This window comes from Drosophila virilis, chromosome 5 (assembly GCF_030788295.1).
Source record: "Drosophila virilis strain 15010-1051.87 chromosome 5, Dvir_AGI_RSII-ME, whole genome shotgun sequence".
In the NCBI taxonomy this organism is placed as follows: domain Eukaryota; kingdom Metazoa; phylum Arthropoda; class Insecta; order Diptera; family Drosophilidae; genus Drosophila; species Drosophila virilis.
The window spans coordinates 22,610,113-22,631,617 of record NC_091547.1 but is presented as its reverse complement, the minus strand read 5'-3'; the positions used below and the strand labels follow the sequence as shown (position 1 = coordinate 22,631,617).

The 21,505-nt window shown below is 40.9% G+C and overlaps 1 protein-coding gene and 1 long non-coding RNA gene across 3 annotated transcripts in view; both read right to left on the bottom strand.

Moving 5' to 3' along the window:
- LOC116651301 (uncharacterized) overlaps nt 1-21,505 on the bottom strand; it is a 218,528-nt gene that overhangs the window by 6,719 nt on the left and 190,304 nt on the right. For both annotated transcript variants that reach the window (XR_004304312.2, XR_011416869.1), the window contains exon 6: nt 14,859-15,001. This is a non-coding gene — a long non-coding RNA (uncharacterized lncRNA). The remainder of the gene's footprint in view (nt 1-14,858; nt 15,002-21,505) is intronic.
- Nucleotides 19,966-20,500, bottom strand: LOC6625609 (myotrophin). The gene has a single exon (XM_002049068.4). It carries the CDS (start codon nt 20,436-20,438, stop codon nt 20,061-20,063), a length of 378 nt encoding a protein of 125 aa, XP_002049104.1. The 5' UTR covers nt 20,439-20,500; the 3' UTR covers nt 19,966-20,060.

Sequence of the window (21,505 nt, the reverse complement as noted above, 5' to 3'; positions counted from 1 at the left end):
TTTGTGTCTTGTCCCGACGCTGCCGAAGCGGCTGCCGCGGCCGTTGCCGTCGCTGCTGAACGCAGGACATGCGGCAACAACGATGCAGATGCCGTCGACTGATATGCCTGATAAGCAGCCATGTTGCTGTTGTTGTTTCTGCTGCTGCGAGCTGCTGCTAGCTGCGATAAGCGCCTCGCCTATGATCTATGATCTTGACCTTGTCCTGAAGCGCGCGGGCGCAGCTGTCGGCTGGCAACATTGCAGCGGCTTAATTAAAATGTCAAAACTGGTTTAATGGCGTTAATGAACGAACACTTGGCCAAGCACACACATTTGGCAGCTAGTTAGCTGCCACAGAGTTGACAATCTCAACGTTGTCTTGCGCACATTGTTGGAATACTTGAGCTCGACTCGTTGCGGCGCATTCAATTTGAAGTTCGCTTTGAAGTCGCTGCGCGCTCTGATTTATTGTCAAATGTTGAACGATTTCTAATAAAAGCCGCCGACGCCGCAACAAAATGGAAAGTTTTCGGCCAGCTGCTTTGACTGTTTGCGTACCGCCAATTGATTTATAGATATCAAGTTCAATTCAGTCTCAACGTCAAGTTAGGCGCTCGCCATTGTTTCTTGGTTTTTGGCCATGGCCCGCATGTTGTGACTCCTTGCCTACAAGGACTCATAATTAATGATCGGTCATGAGCACGAGCAAGCACTATATATCATTTAAATATATAAATAATACCACATACAAATATTTGATTGAACAACTGATTTGCTGATCAGCGCTTGTCTCAAACTGGAGAAGTCGCCGGATCAAATTAAGACTTCGATTTGACCAATTGGACTCTCAATATGTTTGAACAACAAGTACTAGAATATGTTCTAAAACTCTCTCCCTTCTTTCACACACACTGCCCCCCCCCCCCCCCTCTCCCTCTCTTACTCTCCTGATATGTTTGTCATTTGCAGAACACAAGCCCATAATTCGCAGTGCCCGTAGACGGAACTACGTCCGCCTCAACCTCAGCTGCCGCCACGGCTGCAGTGGTGTCTGCTGCATCTGCCAGACGCGATTTTTATGGTAGAGAGCGGCAGGGGGGCGAGGCCAAGCCCATCGACTTGGCGGGCCCCATGTCTGAAAAGTTATGTGATTTATTTGGTCGGCTTGTGAGTGTGTGTGTGTGTTGTTTTTACTTTTTCTTTATTATTTTTTTTGTCCATAGTCACCCGCTGCAGTGCGCTGCGCTTTTATTGTGGCACAATTTTTATGATTTTTATTGGTGCGCACTCGAGTTGAGTTGCCATGGAGTGGTGCAGAGTGGTGCCGAGTGCTGCTGGTGGCTTTGCATGCCAATGACGCACAGTGTGGCACGAGAGGAGGCGGTTGCTGTAAACACAACTGCAATGCATATCCATGAGGCAAACGGATCGACAATTCGTATATATTGTACGTGCATTTATTATAATACCCTTTCAACATTTAGTGGCTGTGAAAGGGTATGCCAAGTTGTGCAAAGGTTTTGCTGACCATTAAAAGTTTAAGCACTGTTTATCAGTAGCCCAAAATTCTGGTCAAAATACAATCGATTAATAAAACTACCGTTATCAAAAGGTAAATAATATTCGAATAGGAAAAACATATGTTATGCCACGAAACTAACTATAGCGTATCTGCTAGTCGAGCACTGGCTAACGCCGCTTTTGCTTTTTTGTACTTGTTTTACTCGGTTTGCTCGAGTTTCGTGCAACAATCTGTAGACACAATAAATTACCAATTATATTTTCATTTCATATTTCTGTCATTGATTTCAGTGGCCCAGACGACATCGCCCTCGCCGGGCATCAAATTAACCGAGTTTCAATTGAAATGGCCGTTTCTCTGCTTTTGCTCTCTCTTTCTCTCGCTCTCTTTTGTATCTCTTAGCTTGTCGCTCGCACACATTGTGCAGCTGGCGCGAATTGATTTCCATGAATAAAGGAAATCAATTCGCGGCAGTTGCATAATGAGTCATATTATGCAGGTAAGTAAATGTTAATAAATGTTTCCCTGGGATAATATGTCAACCAAAAAGTAATATCAAAATGGAAAAACAGAAATTTGGATTCGTTTAACATTGGACGTTTCCTGTATACTCACAGGATTCGATATTAATGGTACTTAAGCTCGTCTGCCATGTTATAGGCTATTACTACTCGTAATACCTACTTTTCGAATAAAATTGAAGAGTTTTCTCGTTTACTTTCGAGAGCAGTTCCAGTTAAAAATTGCTGCCAGTTTTGAACCGGCGACCTCTCACTTGTTAGTTCGTCGCACACAGACCTCTTTCATATAAGTATGCCTCTTTTGTGTAGTACAGATTAGGCTTAAAATACTTTTTAAGGACAATCTTAAATGTATTATTGACATTCACAAAATTAAACGAAGGGAATCTTTTTCCTCAGTCAGACCAGCTGCTGCTGGTGCATGCCCCCTTTCCATATATTCAGCCCCTAAAGCTCTCCGCCCATTATTCTCAATCAAATTTGTCTAGTCGCGGCACCAGCAGCAGCAGCAGCTTTGCATGCACATTTTGCCGAAACCTTAATGAAAGTTAGCAGCCGGAAAACTGCAATCTTAACGCCGGAGAGCTAAAAGCCAACGTCTGGCAAGGCATCCGGGCAAATTTTCTACCCCTATAAAGCCCCGTTTAGGACAAAGAGGAAACGCGAAAAATCCTTTTATTTGCGTGTTTTTATTTTCGTCTGGCCGTCTATTTTAGCACGAGACGCTGTCTATATGGCCGCGTGCTGTTTATTTCACTTGCTGTACCATAAAAAAAAGCTGGCTAGAGCTGGCTTTGTGTCCAAATCCCAAACAACCCTAAGCAGTCCCGCATAACTCAGGCCGGAAAATCAAAAGTCGCAGTTAAAGTGTCTAAAAAATTGTGAATGCATTAAATAAATGAAACACTTTGCAGACAAAGTGACCATGGTCCAGGGCTAAATAGGGGTTGCCACTCGAATGAACCCTAGACAACAATAAAATGAAATTGAAATTTGGCTAGCAGATATTATTAAATTTAAAAATTTCTTTTAAACTTCCGACTAAAGATCCTGATTCGAATATATATATGTATATATTCTTGAGGAAATCGTATTAAAGGTTAGAAGCAGAAAAAATTTATTATAAATGTAGTTGTAGAGAAATAGCTTCGAGCTGAAAAATATTATGCACTTTATAATTAAAGGATATAAATATTTCATATAGAAATCTTATTAACTCAAATATTCCAATATTTCCTAGCTTAAAGATCTTTCGAACCGAATTCCGCACAGTATCATTTTTTCTCATTGTTTCTTTGAGCCACATCCATTAAACAAATGAAACTGACCGAAACGGGTCCGTTCAATGGGTTTCCTATGCTTGGAGCTCGAGCAGACTGTAGGGGTAGTTACTTTGGCCGGGTCAGTCAAGAGTAAAAATTAAACAACGCAATTCAAAAGGCTGCCCGTTGTTGTTGTTGCTGTTATTGTTATTTTTAATTTTTATTTTTTTTTGTATGCATATTTGCAAAGCTTTTTGGAGCGCTTTTATTATGTTGGCCCTTACTTGAGCGCAGGCTTTTTGATTTATGAAGTGTAAACAAATGTTAATGAAAATTTGTATGGCCATAGTCTGAGAATGTTTAAAGTCCAAGGCACTCGAGCGCCTGAATTCATTTTAATTGCCTTAGCCAATTATGAAGTTTTCAGTGAAAATAATAAAAATCAAACCGAAAAAAAACTAGCTGGAAAAACTACAAAAAACTGCCAAATGCTTCAGCTTCTGTAAGCTCAGCACGTAATTCAATCCAGGCAATTTAATTTTTGTGAGCCTGTGTGTTCGTTACTTTTCCCTTTGCTGCGTTTGAGTTTTTCCAACTTGCACGCTTTGCTTTTTGCAGTTGTTGATGTTGTTGTTGTTGTTGTTGTTGTTGGGGAGGGCTGCGCCAGGTGGTCTAATTATTCAGCAAAATTTTCATGCTTCATAGCAGATTTTAGCATATTTTTCCATAATTTGCTGCGCTTGTTTGTCTGCCCACACACACACACACACACATACAAATTACAAATCGAAAACTTGCCAAAACTAGCGGCAATTAAAGTATTTTCTTGTGTGGTACAACTACCCTTAACCCGAGCAGGACTTGGTCTACCATTTTGGCTGACTGTGCGTGTAATTATAATTTTCTTTAAGTCGGTTTGCGCTAACTTTTCTTTATGTGAAAGTTTTCCACTCGCTATTCTGCTCATCCCTCCCAGCCCCTCACTCATTCTGCCTCTCTATCTCCCTCACTCGCTCATGATGTCTACTTTACTTGTTGTCGTTCTTGCCGCACAACCACAAATAATTTTGTCGAAAAGTTTGTCTCCCATTTTTCTGGTAAATTTTTTCTTTTTCATTTTTTTTTTCGCATGTTGTTGGTAATTATGCGCTTTGTGAAATTCAAAGAACGCAAACTTTTGGGCTACAACATCATCGTCTGAGTGTATTAGTTGTAATGTGCTACGGTTAGCCAAAGGAAGCGAACAAGTTGCCAAACTTGCGACAACAGCAACAACAAATACAGGTTAACTCGCATTACACGTGCCATGAGCCCAATCCAAAACCCAAACCGAATCCTGGTCTCAAGACTCTTTATCGTTGGGCGCTTACCTTTTGGGTCCAGTTACCGCCTAGCTAGACAATATGTCTTATTAGTTGAGCTTGGCAGGCGGGCAAACTTTCAAATGATTTCCATTCATTAGACCAAAAGACCACAAATTTTGAGCTAATGATGATGTTGATGAATGAACTGCAACTTTATTAACAGTTCTTCACGTTCTATTCGTCAAAAAGTTTACCACAGTTTGTCAGGTCAAAACAAGTTGTAAATTAATAAAATTTGCTTTTAATATTTTAGATTCAAGTTGACTAATAAAATGTATTTCAATGCTATGGAACACCGCACAGGTAGATACACTGTGTTTAGATGTCAGAGTCGCATTTGCTTTAATAGCTGCCAATTTCTTGCCTATCATTAAATTTCCTAAAGTTTTCCTCTACACTTAGCCTCTAATTATTATTTATTTCTAAAAAGATTTTTTTATTGTAAGTTTTTGACAGTACAATAATATAATATAAATTTTTACAATAATAATATATAAATGTTTACTTGTATAGAAATAGTTATTTGTTTTGTAATATTTAAAGTTTTTTGCAAAGAATCATGAGTCTTGGCCAAAGTAAAAAACTTTTTCAATTTATTGGCCATAATGAAGGCTATTTATTACGTTGGCCAACAAATGAAAACGAATTCAACTCGTTTGTAGTTAACACCAGCTCACGACTTGGCCATTTTGCCTAATGGCCCAGACATGTGCCTGGACATTTGCAAGCGGCCACCGCCGCAATATTTCCTTTTGTGTAATACGACATTTAATTGTATTACTTCATCAGGCATACAGCGAACAGGTGAGGGGATAAGCTACGAAGTGGAGTCATTTGGCCAAAGGCAATGGCATGAAAATTCAACTACAAAGTGGACGGTACACAAAAAAAAACCAGACTTGCAAAAAATGAGCTGAGAAAACTATGAATGAATAAAACATGCTGAGATGGTATATCTAAGAGCTGCAGAGATGATATACCAGGAAAAATCTTCCAGGCAGAGCAGTTTTGAGAGGAAAATATGCTTGTAAAGCTACCAAAGAGATCATATTTTTGGATTGACAGGAATTAAAGTTATAACAGAAACAGCAAACACCACAGCGAGCGAGAGAAAACCCATTTGCATTCATAATTTTTAAATTCTCTTGAAATTCCATATAATATAATATTCTCGCCAAGACTATGAGAGGAAATTGATTGTCCGTGAAATCGCACAAATTATGCTCAAACAGTTAAATCAATCGATTTGGTATATCATGTAGATCCAACCATTTTGGGCGAATTTTCTAAAGCCCCTTCTTAGTGTTTAACCTATTTAACAATTGTCTGCTTGCGTTGCCAACTAATCAGTCAGTCCCTGGAAATCATTTGCGTATATTTACTGGCAAGAGTTTGATAAATCATAATGTTAAGCTGACAAAAGACCAAACTACGCTCACTTATTATACTATATAAGACAGCTGAGCATAGTCCAAACAGTCCGATTACTAATGACGCCGATCATATCATGACAATTCCAGCTTAGTCCCGCTCACAATAGCTGTGTGCAGTATTAATCCTACGTAGAGACCCGCTAAACATGGCTGGTTGGCAAGGCTGGGGAGGCGGGTGTCTAGTGGGAGCTATGCAAAGTAGCAACAGCAGCCAATGCGACCAAATGTAAAATGTGTTTTCACTTTTGTACGTTTATCAAACGATTTGACTGGGTACGCTGAAGGGGGACATCGGAGAGCGGGAAGGTGCCAAGCGCCACGAGGAGAGACATGGCCAACTGCAATATGGCCAAAGGCAACAAATAGCTGACAATAACAGCGACAACAACAACAATGACCCCAAGCAAATGCACGACGCGCATATTGAAACCGAAAACTGCAGCCAGAGTTGAGTTAGAGACGAGGTGTAGAGAAGAGTGTGGAGCCAGACGGAGGGCAGCTGGCAGCAACACGTGACGGGGGCTTTTCATAGATGTGGAGCGACTCACAGCTTTAGCTAGAGCTGCCTTGCATTGAAGTTAAGTGAAGTGAAAATGAAAACAAAGTTTAACAAACCGTGGCTAACGAGCTACATTATTAAAACTTCAAAAATGCATAAATTTGCGAAAGGAGTTCGAGCGGGCTGAGGGACACTGTTAGGGGAGCTTAAAATAAAGGGGGCTGCTTATGCATGAGGCGACTGCCTCATGTAACTGCCATATGATAATATGCAGCAGATCCTGAGCCTGCATTTGAAAGTTATTGACACCTACTCGCCGATCGTGAGCTGGGGGAGGAGGTAGTAACAGCAGCAGCAACAGCTAGAGATCGCCTGCTTGGGTCTGCGCTCCGACTCCTTCTGGCCGGGGCTATAACTCTCACACAAGGTGTTTCAAAATGCATGTTCATGCGTTCACTTAGAGAAAAGGGAGCCTTAAAGAAATAACTCGACGAGTTTCAAATATATCACAAACTTCAACTAATAAAATATATTTAAATATTTCTTGTTGATTAACGAAAAACCTTTAATATGCAAAGCATATCATATTCCATATAAATAAATATATTTATAAATAAATGTTCAAGAAACTCTCGAATTTGTAAAAGACTTAATCTGACTGCCAATAATGTTTTAGACATTTTGAGAGCCATTTCGATGCTTGAAGCTGTAAATTCATGATCAGCGATTAATAATTCATTATAACACTTTAAGCATATTCTATCCCTTATTTTTGAGTGTACGCAGTTGGGCACGATCTTTGCACTGGAGACAGACGAGAGTTTTCAGTTCGCGACTTGCCTGCAAGTCATTTTGCGCATATTAGTTGGCCATTAGGCGCACAGACAGACGGACTGTCAGTCCTTCAGTCGGTCCTGCCGTCCGTCAGTCTGTCAGTCAGTTAGTCAGCTGCAAATCGCATTAAAATTCAGCTGGTGTTAAATATTACAAGCGCCTAGCCCCAACGCCCCCAACCGAATGTCGAGTGTGCGGGGCTAAAGGTTTTCTCACTGATTCGCTGCTGCTGCCAGTCAAGTTGTACGTCACTCAACAAACCGGCGAGGGGGTGGTTGGGTCGAATGTAGGGGGATTGTGGGGGCAGAGGTGTGTGTTGTGTGGTGACTGGCAGCTGATGCAGCTGAGCTGTGCTGCAGTTTATTTGCTTGTGAAATGTTATGGCAACGTCTACGTGATATGTTAATCATGCAGCCATGGAACGTGTGCTTCGCGTCCAGGATGCGGATGTGGCCAAAGCTAAAGCTAAAGCCAAAGCACTTGCCGCACAAAGAGCGAGAAGGAACTATTTGCAGAGAGAGCGAGACGTAACACAGTGGCGAGGCATAAATGTCAAACAGTTACCACTTACAACAGCTCAAGCACATATGCTTATTATATGTGTGCCCATTCGATAGGTATGCAAGGGTCAAGCAAACTGACATCTCACTAGAATTCTTGGCATGCAATTTCTAGCTTGGATGAACTGTATAATAGTTTCTGTTGCTGGCTTATGTAGCACGTATAAATTAAATCTTTAAGTTAGTCTTGAAAAAAAACTACGGCTTCAGTAGACGCATTCAAAGTGTATTTGGACTGATCTTATTTGTCCCGGCGTCGTATCCCCGGGGGATAGAAAGCGGGCCAATTGTGCCGGGCTGCACCACTGTTAAAATGGTTGCGGCGTACCACTGTGAATTACAAGGATGTTATCTTATGTTTCAACTTGTAAAAATAACTTTCCTACAGACAGACGAACTGCTTAAAGTAAATACTATAGTACAGAAATATATAGGCATGAGAATACGTAAGCATTGACAATTTAATACGCCTTTGTTTTCATTTGGGAAAAGTATGTATTGGCATGAGGCTTAGCGTAAAGTTTATTCTCCTGAAACACATAAATACTTATCGTAAAACAAAAAGCCTTAACAAAAAGGATACTATATTTACATTCAGTTTAAACGATTTGATGTATCAATCTTCAATTCTTTACACAGCAATCTGAATTTCAGTAATTTGTTGAAGAATGCTTCCAGTGAAGAAGAACTTGATAGTAGAAAACATACAATACAATAGTTTTCCGCCCAAGAGTAAATCTAGGTAAAACCATCGAGTAACTCGCCTAAGCAAAATTTGGTAACTCTGATTTTAAGCAGTCGCTAGTTAATAGTTGGTCTTAGCTAGGCATCACATTTAATCACAAGCCGATCAGTCTTAATATTGGCCATATTTAGCTGGGAATTTGTTGGCCATTTATAGCTCTAACTGCAGTTAAGCAACAGGCTGCTCACATTTAAAACTCTCCCAGAGCATAAACAGCAATTATAGCGGGCTCAAAGCGAGTAGACAGATTCGAGCCATGAAATACCAACACCCGACAGCTGTAAACAACAATTTGCTAGGCCACAAAAAAAAAGAAAGAAAGCAAGACAACGAAAACGTGCGCGAAAAAATGTATATACATATATATAAGACGAAGCTGCAAATACCAATAAGTTGGCAAGATCGTCGGAGCCTTATAAAAAAGTTATTTAAAACGCCAGCCGCAATGGCAAATGATGATGATGATGAGCAGCCCGCTGCTGGCCGGGCTAAAACGTTAAAACGTTTAACGTTTTGGCAGGCAACAGACACAGAAAACTTGAATGAAAACCCCAAACGAGAGCCCAAAGACCACAAACTGAACGTAATGAGCAAATTTATGGTCAATTGATAATTTAATGGCATTCGGTATCATCAATTATGGCGGATGGGGACTCGCAGCTCGCAACTCCAGACTCAAACTGAACGATTGCAGCTTGGCTGCTGTATCTATAGCTATAGCCGGACATTTATCTGTATTTTAGCTGCATCCCGTTTTTTGATCTCCCCTCCCTTATGGAAGATGAAGTATTGTTATCGAGCCCAATGAACCTGAAATTGTGCAAAAAATGTTTGGGCATTTTTGTGGCACACATGAGTTATGCTCCCGCGGTTCATCATTAGCTGCAGCCGTGCTTTATATAATTTGTCAAAGCTTTGCTTCTAAACAGTCCCAAATTGGGTCACATGTGGCTCGAACCGGCAGCCCAGCATCAGCTGCTGCTGCTGCGCCTGGCGCTGGTCTACGCCTGGGTCACAACTTAAGCCGCTAATTGAACGCTTTGCTTGACACTTGGCATAAATCACACACACATACACACATCTGACTAACGGGGGGCTGGGGGAGCGCGCTCGAATTGCTCTGCTGCACCTTGCATACCTGCTGCCTGGGCACACTGTGCACGTCGCCATATTTATGCCAATAATATGCCATAAACTATAGGCAAGGAGCCGCCAGACAGACAATGGCCAAGATGCAGGCCAAAAATGGTTAAGAAACGCGTCGCGCGGCTTCCTCTGATAAAGTTTATGAACGTCTTGGCCTGGTCAATGGCAACTGTGTAGGCAGCCACTTTGTCAGCTGTATATGCCCCCTACCCTTCACGCGCCCTCTGAATGTCCTTGAGTGCGGTGCTAAACTTTTAGCATCGGCTGCAACTTTACGCACAAGTTGCGCGCATAATTTACTCCCCTTCACCACCGCCGTACGCCCCTGCGTAATTATTGGCCAGATGCATGTTGTTGCTGGGCTGGGTTTTTGGGCTTGGGTTCGGGCTCGGGTTCGAGCTCGGGTTATATGTGAGTGCATTAGAGGCAACCACAAATTGTTTGGTTTGCTTTTCGCGCAAATTGTAGTCATAATTTTTCTACAGCCTGCTACAAACTGGGCTTCATTATGGCCCAAATGCAGTTCTATCAGAGCTAAGCCACGTTCTCGAAATGGCTAATAAATAATTTTAATGTTTTATATTACCCATGCTTCGATTTAAGAGTATATTGTGCATAATTATGGGAACCTTTGAGATTAAATTAAATTAAGAACCGAAATTTAGATAGATAGTTAGCTATATATATATTCACTTTACTCTTTTCTTTAATAGAATATTTGGACACCAATTATAGTTTACCGTTGCGTAATCTTATATTTGATCGCTAAAAAATTGTATTTTCGATAATCGAATTTAAAGCTCGTATCTCTCAAAGTCTGTAGATCTTTATAGTCGTTCCAGACAACTCCAATTAATTGTATTTCGATTTTTGTTTAAATTTATATACGATATATTTAATATTAAATTTAATTATATGCGATTATTTATTAGATTTAAAAAAAAACTATTTAAATATAAATTAATATAAAAAATACACTTTCCAGCTTTAGCACTCGTATAAAATGCACAGAAAACTTGAAAATGTAAAGTTAGTAAATATTTAAATGCTGCCTAATTGCCAATGGCTGCAATATCAGCAATCAATAGAAGCAGCAACAATTGCAATTTCCAGGAATTGTTTAGGGTAACAAAACGACCATACACATAAGCGCGAGTCCGTGTCCGAGTCCTGGTCCTGGTCTCGGTCTCTATATGTGGCGGTCATTATTGAAGCCCCGACAACGGGCAACATTTGTGTTGGCAAGTGCCACAAATCCCACATCAATCAAAATGTGCGTTGTCTACAACAACCACAACAACGATAATACGTAACAGATGTGGGATTCACCCACTTCTCTCCCTCTCACTCACTCTCGGGCTCTCTCATTCACATGCCGCTCGAAGTGCGACAATTGACCCGTTGCGAAATTAAACCAAGATTGAATAACCGCTAAGGACAACATTGCAAGCCCAAATTATAGCGCCCATCGATCGGACCATTCAATCAGTCCCACGTGGTTTGCTGCACACCTTATGCAAAGTCCCACAACGGTAAATTGTGCCATAGCACAGTGGTCGCAAGTGTTGTCAAACGTGGCGAAACAATCGATTACCAGTTCTGCCAAATAACGCATTAAAGAAGTCGCTGAGTCCAATACTAATAATAGCTAGAATATTGAATATTTTGCTATTTGAGCATGGACGAATATAATTATGTTATTGAGAAAAAAAAAACTAAAAACGCTTTAAATTTTAACTACTTCCAGTCACGAATTCGTGTGCTTAAATAAGCAGAATTTACTTAACCATTGCTTGGAAACAGAGTAAGTTATCGATTATCGGAAACAAACTCGATCTGCGCAGGCACTAGGAGCACCTACATCTAAAATTTCAAGTCTCTAGCTCTTGTAGGTTCTGAGATCCTTTCGTTTATACATACGGACGGACGGACGGACGGACAGACAGACGGACATGGCTAGATCGACTCGGCTATTGATGCTGATCAAGAATATATATACTTTATGGGGTCTGCCTGTTACATTAATTTGGATTTTGCAACTTTTCAGTTTAAATATTTATTTGTGCTATGCGCTTTATGTTAAATATAAACATTATTATTTAAAAATGAATAATAATATATAATAAATATATTGCATTTAAATTGTAATTTAATTCTTTAAATTATTCTCTGTTTAAGTTAATTGTTATTAATTGTTTGAATTTAATAAACTAATAATATTTCTAACCTAGTGGGACACAAAAAACTGTGTTTAATATTTTTTGTGTTTGAAATTTCACGCGCTGTTGTCCCACTGTGCCATTACCAACGTCGCTGGAAATGGCTTTGCATGCAAATTATGATATTATGCCACGCCTTACGCCCCCAAAGCATACACACACACACGCACAGAGAGAGTGCCCGCCTAGCTGGGCGCGGGCAAACTTTAAGTTTGCAGGATATGTCCTTCGTCCTTTTCTGCATTGATTTTGTATTTCCAAGGAAGTCGCGCGGAAGCTTGTTAGTGCGCCAGCACCCGCCCCTCCCCTGTTGCCTACAGCTTTAAAAATTGCTTTGCATGCAGTTTTCTGCAAGCCTGCCGCGCCCCCTCGCAAAAATGGCCGCCCCCTCATCAGCGGGCGCGCCCACATAGAGACAGAGCCTCGGCCCGAGCTATTACGCTGGCAAATTGCAATGTAATTAGTTTTTACATTTCTATATAGTCGGGAACGTATAATTGTGGAAAATGGCATTTCTAGTTAATTAATGGCTTGAATAGGACGCCGAGCGACGGAGACGTGAGCGGAGAAAGAGAGATGGAAGATGAGAGACCGACGCCACCTCCCACCTCAACCACCTGCTGTTATGTGTAAAACTTTCTGCACACTTTTCGACGTGTGGCGTGCAACAACAAAAAGTGCAGTCACCTACATGTTGCAGCACACCAACCTACCTACCCAACCCGCCCTTTTCACTCCTCCTCCTCCCTTTGCCAATGCTCTACCCCCTGCTGACAACTGTGGCAACTTTTGCTTGAATTGCTTGAAAATTTAATTAAAATGTTGGCATTTTTGTGCACGAATTGATTTTTACGAGTTGGCCCAAATAAAAAAGAAAATTATCAAAAGAGCTCAGAATATTTGCAAAACAACAACAAAAATATCGTTTGAATGCACATGTGTGGTGTGGGCGTGGTAGCCACTTGTACGCCCTCCATTCACAGCTGACCCTCAAAATGCAGAGTGCAGGAGCTGAGCTCGGTTCAGCTCAGTGTTGATTCAATTACGAATATGTTTGATTAAAATTTAATTTCCAGTAACTGTTTTTTTTAACATACGCTTTCGTTGTTGTTGTATCTATTGTCTGCCCTTTGTGTACCAATTTATTTGTGGCAATTGATTCTTTCGTGCAGCACATCAAAGCGAATGAAAATCAGCTTTCTCTTTTCGTACAGGAATTTGACTGCTATCCGATTGCTTGTGATGTAATGTTAAGATTCTGATAAGATTATGATCTTTTCTGAGGGGCAGGCGAGTGATTTCTGTAGTGGGCTAAGAGTTAGCATGAATTTTAGGTTTCGAGCACCCGAGCAGACAGAATTTGTTTTCTTATAAAAGCTATTCATTGTTTAGTAACAGACTAGAGATAATTTACTCAAATTTATATTTGTATTTTAACTTGACAGTAGTTTTGGCACATATGTTTTACCTGCCACAGGCAATCTGCTTGATAAGGAGATACGAAGGAAGAATTTGTACAGAAAGAGACAGACGGACAGACAGAGGGAAATGGCTATATCTAAACGCCTTTCGATGCATATATAATATACTTTGTGAGGCAGAAATGCCCCTTCAAATCGCTACAATTTAATACATTTTAAGCAACACATTTAATAAAATTAAGGCGAATAGAAATAAAAACTTTAGTTTTGTTGCGCTTTAGTTTTCTCGTATTTATTCAGTTCAAGCAATTGAGTCACATTTCTGCGTAATCAAGTCCAATCGCTCATTCACTCGATTTTTTTTTAATGTCAAAGATCAACAAACAAAACCTCAGTCACAGGCTGACATGCAGAAATTTGCATAAAATAACAAACCTAAAAATGGACACGCCCAGCAACAAACAAACAGCAACAAGAGCAGCCGCCGCATTTGAGCTGAAAGTGAAAATCGAATAGAAAATGCTACCGTTTTATTTGTACAGCGCTTTGTCCACTGACCATTGAATTTGTTTTTGTATTTATTATTTATTTTGGGTGCCTAATTTAAATAAACATTTATTTGTACAAAGGCCCAAATAGGTTGAGCAAATGACTTCCTGAATTGTGTGCAGCAGCAGCAAACCCAGCAACACACAAAAGAAGAGAAAAAATAGCCAAATTGCATAATCAGTGAGACAAATGCAGCGGATTATGAAATCCTTCGCTCAAAGGCTGCCCCGGCACGGCTGGAAGCCGCACACAGACGCCCAGACGACCGGACGGACGACGGTTGGACGGTCGGACAGTCGGCCAGAAGGCTGTGAGGCTGCCAGGCAACGCCAGGCAACTAACAACAACAATGTAACCAGCTCTGGCCCTGGGTTGGGGAAAACTGGCAGCAACCTGTCGCATATTTAAAGCGATTAACGGCACGATTTCAGTTGGCAGCGCTGCCTCAGCATAGAAATTGAAATTGAAATGCTTTTGGCAGCGCCAACACTTTTGCTACTCACGTAGGGCAAAGCGGGTACCTGAGCTGCGTCAGCCAATTTGACAAAACAGAGCACTAGGTGGAGAAGATATTCCCTTAAATACAAATATAAACTTGAGTTCAATTTTGTGTAAATAATGATCCACACATATAGCTAAAAGCCTTTGTATAGGAATATAGAAATTGATTTTTTAATTTTTTCTGGAATCCAGAAGATATGGCAAAGATTTTTTTATATACTAGTATGTAAAATGAGTATTAATTTTGATTGGAAAGTTCTTAAAATTTCTTTAAATAAAAATATATAAATATTTAATTACCTGGCGTAAATCGAACCATTAAAATTTTGGTTGAGCTGCTTATAATTAATTCATACTTTCTATATTTTCAGATCAGTTCAGTTCAGAAGGAAGGAATCGAACCCGACAACTACTTGCTGTATGACCTTCATTCCTGCAATAATCTAGAATAGGGAATCAAAACAACTGAAAATTCAGTAAACGAATTGGGCAAGGTAAGTGTATTTAAAATTCGTTGTGCTTTAAATGTTTTGTGTTCCTTGGCTTGTTTGCTGTTGTTGCAGCTGTTGTTGTGGTCGTTGTTGTTGTTATTATTGCAATTCGTGTCTCTGGCATCGCAGACAAAATTGAAAACGTTTGTAAATACTTTGAAAGCATTTGCAGCAATTGAACAAATACAAAATAGTTTTTTGCCGACGCTCTTTGGGGAATTGTGAAAAATAAAATAATATATATGCATGTACTCACACACACACACACACACACACATATATACAGACAGTGTGAGTTGTTTCTGTTTTCTATTTCTATTTATTTTTATTATTTGCCAGCTTTTCCTTTCGGCCTTTCCTCCAGTTGGCCATTGCAATTGCGGCGCTGCGACTGACCTATAAATAAAGTTGGCAGCCAACAGCACAACTACGGCCCAAAATGGCATCAGCGAAAATTGTGCAATAAAAGCGCATAACCTGCAAATAATATCTAACAGCTACAACAACATTTATAGAAAACACGCTCTCAATTTCCTAGCCAATTGGCCATTTCTTTTACTGGCCAAGCGCAACTGATTGACTTTTGAACTTAACCAATTTTTGAGGCGGCTCAAATTGGTTGGGCTTGCAATTTTTTAGTATTTTTGTTTCACATTCATGTTGAGTAGAAGGCTGGGAACCTGAGATACATCTCTGATCTAGGCTAAAATCTAAGATATATAAAAACGTTTTTTATATAATATTTAAGCTTTCCAATTAAGCTATTTTCTTAAATTTGCAGACTTTCAAAGAATCAAACTCAACCAACAAGTTATTTTTAAATTCTTTTTAATTAATCTTTGATCAGTTTTACTTTTAATTGTGTCAAGCCTGCATGCAGATATTTCATGTTAATAGCATTCGTTTGGCTTGAAATGTAATATTTACAATTTTTTCAAAAAATAATTGTGGTGTTAAGCCAAACACTTAAAAGCTCTGCCAACTATTTGCTGTGATGCATTTGAAGACTTTTACCTTTAGCCCGTGCAGCTGCAGCCAGTGTCGAATTTCTGCTGCAAAGCCAAGAGCACAGGAATTGATGATGGTCTCTTAGTTTGTGAAACTTGCCTCGCTTCCAGCTACCCGCCTTTCCAACAAGTATCAAACGCTGCTCGTAAACTGAAGCCGGGGCTAGCAAAAAAAAAAACTCTTTCCTAAAAGAAAACAGCCAGAACTCAACAAGCTCTCCTACATACACGCACACAGAGACAGTTTGTAACTGTAGCTCAACTACATGGCCAATACCAGAGTCTCTGCTGAGGATGTTTGCCTCAAGCATGCTTAGCAGAGAGCGAGCGAGCATTATGCTTATATCATAAAACAAAGAATTTCGGTTATTTTTGCAGAGCTTCTTCTCTTGCCGCAGGCCAGGCATTGGGTTGCTCTGGCGCACTTAATGGCAAAAGCTTTTATCAGCTCCGATTACACAATTTAAAGCAACAAAACTGTCACTTTAAATGCAATACAAAATGCCACGCCCCACCCTTACACACGCCCACCCCCCTCCCCCCGCAACTAACGCCCGTTTTGATGGGTTTCATAGCATAGCACCTGGAGCTGTAGACCCATTGAAGAGTCCTGCGGTTGCCGCACCGCAACATTGTTGCCGAAAACCAACGTAACCCAAGCCAAGACAGGCACACAGCTGGCAACACCCACCCGCCCATACACCCGTACCCCGTTTGTTGGCCAAGCGTAACTCAGCTTAAATAAATTTAATTTAATTACCAGTAAAAACCGCATGAGTGACTCTAGCTAGATGAGTGAGCCGTGCAAGGACGTGCCAGCTATCTCACACAGTTTGCTACACTACACTACCTACGCCGCCCCCGCACTGCCCGCTCCAGCTGCACAGGCATTAGAGAGTCTTACCTTTGCATAGTGTGCGTGTTTGTGTTTGTGTAAGTGTATGTGTTTATTTAGGAAATAACATTTTTGTGGCAACACATTTTTGGATTTTATTACAGAGTGCGGCGGCGGCACGTTGAGTGCGCAATCCCCGCTACTCCCCGCCGCCAGCTCACGCTCCGCTTGAGGTCAACATGCATTTTATCACTGCAAACAACAACCTGACTCAGCACACTCTGACGATAAATAACCTTAATGTAGTGGCCGCTGCTGTAGCTGCCGTTACCTTTCGTTTTAATTACAGGCAGCGACTGAAATTTCAAATTTCAAAGCATACTTTTAGGCGCCGCTGAAAAAAGTGCTCGAGAAAGTGTTGCCGCAGCAAACGGGCCACTGGCTGCCATTGCACACTCACACCCACTCATCATACTCACACTACACCTACTCACCACACTGGCACTGTACTCACCACACTCGCCTAGCTGGGTTTCGGGGCCTGCCTGGCGCACAAGGTCAAGTAACTCGAAAACTGCTGCTGCACTTGACGCTCAGCGTCACGATTATTATGCAAATTGGCCCCGCAGTGTTTGCACACGTGGGCAAATACTTGAGAAGCGGCTTAGCGGAGAGCTACAGTCACTCGAGACGCACTCATCCATATAGTTCGGCTGCGGCGGGGGCGACGAGAACTTGCAGTGGCCACAAAAAGTAAGAGTTACCGAGTGATCAATATATAACAAACTGCTTTTCTGCCAGGACGCCCTGCAATTCCGTTCTAATCGATCCCAATGCGATACTCCTCTATTTCATTCATATTCAATTCGTTTTTAATAAACTATTTCATTCGAAAATCGGAAAGCGGATATTCAAAAACAATATTTTTTAAAAACTTAAAAATGCCATACTCAGGTAGTATATAGAATCAATAGAATAAGGTCTTAGAATAGAATAGGAGGGTCATAGAATAGACTGGCATTAAAGTTAAATGGTAATATCATAAAGAATGCGGGTTTTTTGATGGCAGCCGATATTTGTGGTTCGTACCAGTTGGAAGGCGCATTTTTTTTTATTCGGACGGTATGTATTCAAGATAATCGAATTAAAAATTTGTTAAAAGCTTTAAAAATCCATAAATCGAGTAAATAAAGTCCGATTTTTGGAAATAGTGAGCATTTAGCTATCACGGAATCCCATAAAATCAATTTGACTCAATTCCGATATTCGAGATCCGTTCGATTTGAAATAGGATATCATTCCGAAATCGGGCTATGTTTACCCGAGATATTTCCCGATCCCGGGAAGATTGGGCGCGTCGAATTTGTGGAGGCAACCGATAGTCGGGATTCGTTCGAGTTGAATGAGGTATATGCTGCCGAAATCGCACTGTGCCTACTCTACTTGCCTGCTTGTGAAGCTTGTGAAAACTCCACTAAAGTCTACATACAAATTAAATGTATAAGTTCTGACACGAAATATAGTAAAAACACAGGATACTGAATCTCGTATCAAATCGTTTTCATCAAAACGAGACAAGTTACTGATTGATTTCAATTTTAATCAACTTTGAAGCATTGCAACTATTTTATGAAATTGTTCTAAAAATCGATCAATTTAAATTAACTTAATAAAAATTATTTCGTATACTTTTGCAAATTATTTTGTAAAACAAGAAATGAGTTCTTTTAAAATAAAAGTTGATCAGTGCTGCCGTCTTAAATCTGTTGGTGCCGCCAGTTCCAGATTTACTCATAATGGCTCTTTTGGGCATTCCACAAACTCACAGAGCCCCATTGGCAGCACCCCGCTCACCCGCTCAATAACCATATGCACAACTCTCTTCACCTTTCTTCCGGCCCGCACTTGCCGTGGACCTTGTCCGTTGCCTGGTAACCTAGTTTAATAAATAATTCGCTATTTTTGCTTTTTGCCTCTCTTTTACATTATTTTTTGTTGTTGCCTCTCTCTTTTTGTCTTCGGCAAGTCATTCATGTGTGCAATCTGTGGGTGTGACTAATTCAATTACAACGCCCAATTGTGCATGCCTCGGCGCTTGCACGTCGTCTAACATGCACCTCCCTGCCCACCCCGCGCAGCACACTCTCTAATACACTCTGTGTGTGGACCGTGATTTTTCATTTTCATTTCACGCTTTCTCTCTCTTTTTTGACTACACCTCCAACCCCCCCTCATAGTGAGCTGATAGGAGTTTAGGAATATGTGTGAATTTCATTAGGTCTGCTTTTTTGGGCTCCTGAATTTCGCATATCGCGCTTTCGATTCACAGTTGCGCGCGTTTCGTGACGCGTTTCTCATTTAATTGTTTTTTGTCACACGAGTTATCCTTTTTTAGGGCGTGTCGTGTTCAAAATTGAAATTAACTTACAGTCGCCCTCTCATCTATAAATGCAGTTGGTTCAGTGTGTCATTCCCTGGAATTGGATGGGTAATCAACGTGATTTGCAGCCAAGCGAGCGCAAAGGAGGCGTGAGAGCTACCGCCAAAACGTGTGAATATGGGTGGGTGCTGAATCGGGAATGGGGTGTTTATGATCAGATGAGGTTATCCAAGGTCGGCATTTACTAACAGTAATTATAGTCGGTTCCATGGAAATGAGGTGTATAATGGGAATTGGTAGATATAATAAGGACATGAATTTGGGAGAGTAAGAATGAAGAGATGATATTTTCAGAAGGAACTATGGCAACTAATTATTACCAATAATGATATTATTTACAGATATATGGATAATTGCAAATAAATATAGATATATATAATAGAGTGTTACAATTAAAGTGAATATGGTAGCAAGATATATGATATATGCGAATGTAGTATAAACTGTTAATGGATTAAAAGAGCAGAGAATAGAATAAAATAAAAGCTCTGCCAATCCAATACAAATTGTCGGTAGTTCCGCTCATGGCTCGAGAACATGTCACGCCTTTGGGCAGAAATTTATCATTTCAAAGAAAGCATTTACTTTTAAATTATTTAAAAACGCATTAAATGAGAGTTAACGACAGAAAATATATTTTATGCAACGAAAAGTTTTTTTTAAAGAAAATTGAAAGTCTGACAGCTTAGAAAATTCTCCCAACTTGCCCGAATAAAAGACCTCGCATTATCAGCCAGCATTTATATTATTCAGTAGCTTTTTGATATCATCCTTTTCGGCTGCATCCACATAATTCTGTCCACCCGGCGTGGTTCCATCTTTATTAGCGCCCTGATCTAATAAAAATTCAACGCATTCGGTATGCCCCTCCCAGATGGCTGCCAGTATGGGCGTTATATGATACTTGTCAAGCTTATTAACATCGGCTCCGATCTCCACCAGATACTTAAGCATCTTTAGCTGCCCAAAGTCGGCGGCATAGTGCAATGGTGTTCGACCGCCAATAAATTCGTTAACATTTCGATTCGAGTTCTCGAATGCCATTTGCACGGCATCAATTTCGCCGTTTTTAATGGTCCAAATTATGTTTTCATCATTCTCACACATTTTGCTGGCTTGATTAAATAAATGTTGCTCACTCAATTTGTAGCTTACTGAGATGTGTACAAATAATGAGAGAGAGAAAGGGAGGGAGTGCTTGCATGTGGTTCGATTCTGTGCTACATCTTATAACTTCTGCCCTTCTTCCTGGAATGCATCACTTAACTATTACAACCGCCTAGCAACGCTTTGTGCTTCTTTCGAGTGTTCGAAACGTTTCTCACAGCCGCCGCCGCCACTTCCTGCAGCCCCAGACATGGGCATAGCTGGCGGTGCTATCAACACTCAAGCATCTTGATGATCTGGCGTATACATTGCGAAACGTGATTTGTAAGGTCATCATTCAAAAGGCATCGAGTGTGCGACAGTCGGACCGACAGACAAATCCCATGCCCAAATCCAAAAAAGGCTCAAGAAACGGCAGCCAACAAAAATTAAAATGGTTATACATTCATGTAATTTAACGAACTGGCAACAAAACTAAACTAAACTAAAACGAATCTTGACTTCAGTCTAAAAGATGCGGCAATGCTTGCTGCTGTGCTTGTTGCTGCCTTGGAGGTTGCTGTTGCTGCTGCTACAGTTGTCTGTGGCGATATTGGCGATGCCAAGCGTGAGATTATCGACGATTGTATGCAGCGATGATGATGCTGATGAGGATCAGGATGAGGCACAGACCTGCAGCAGCAGCAGCAGCAACTGCATGGGCAAAGGCAATGGCCATGTCGATGGCTCCCGAAAGCGGCCAAAACAATGCAACGCGCAGCTGCGGCAACTGCAACTCAAGTTCACTTTTCATGCAGCGGTGGTGCGGGCTGTGGCAGAGCTGGAAGCTGAGCTGCAGCTCCAGTCATTGACTTCGGTTATCGCACGCCAAAAAGACAAAACAGTTGCATGCCCTGCGCTCAGACAGAGCCGACAGACAGGCAGGTTGGCAGGCCCCAGTCAGGCAGGCAGCGCTATCTGCATGCGATCAAATTTCCAGGGCTTCTGTTGTGGACAGCTACACTCGGAGAAAACCCTCTGCTAACTACTATTACTGGGATAGATTTTATACTGTTTTGTTTGTGACA

What these genes read in the sequence shown, in the direction of transcription:
- LOC6625609 (XM_002049068.4), bottom strand. Translation starts at nt 20,438, where the DNA reads ATGTGTGAGAATGATGAAAACATAATTTGGACCATTAAAAACGGCGAA.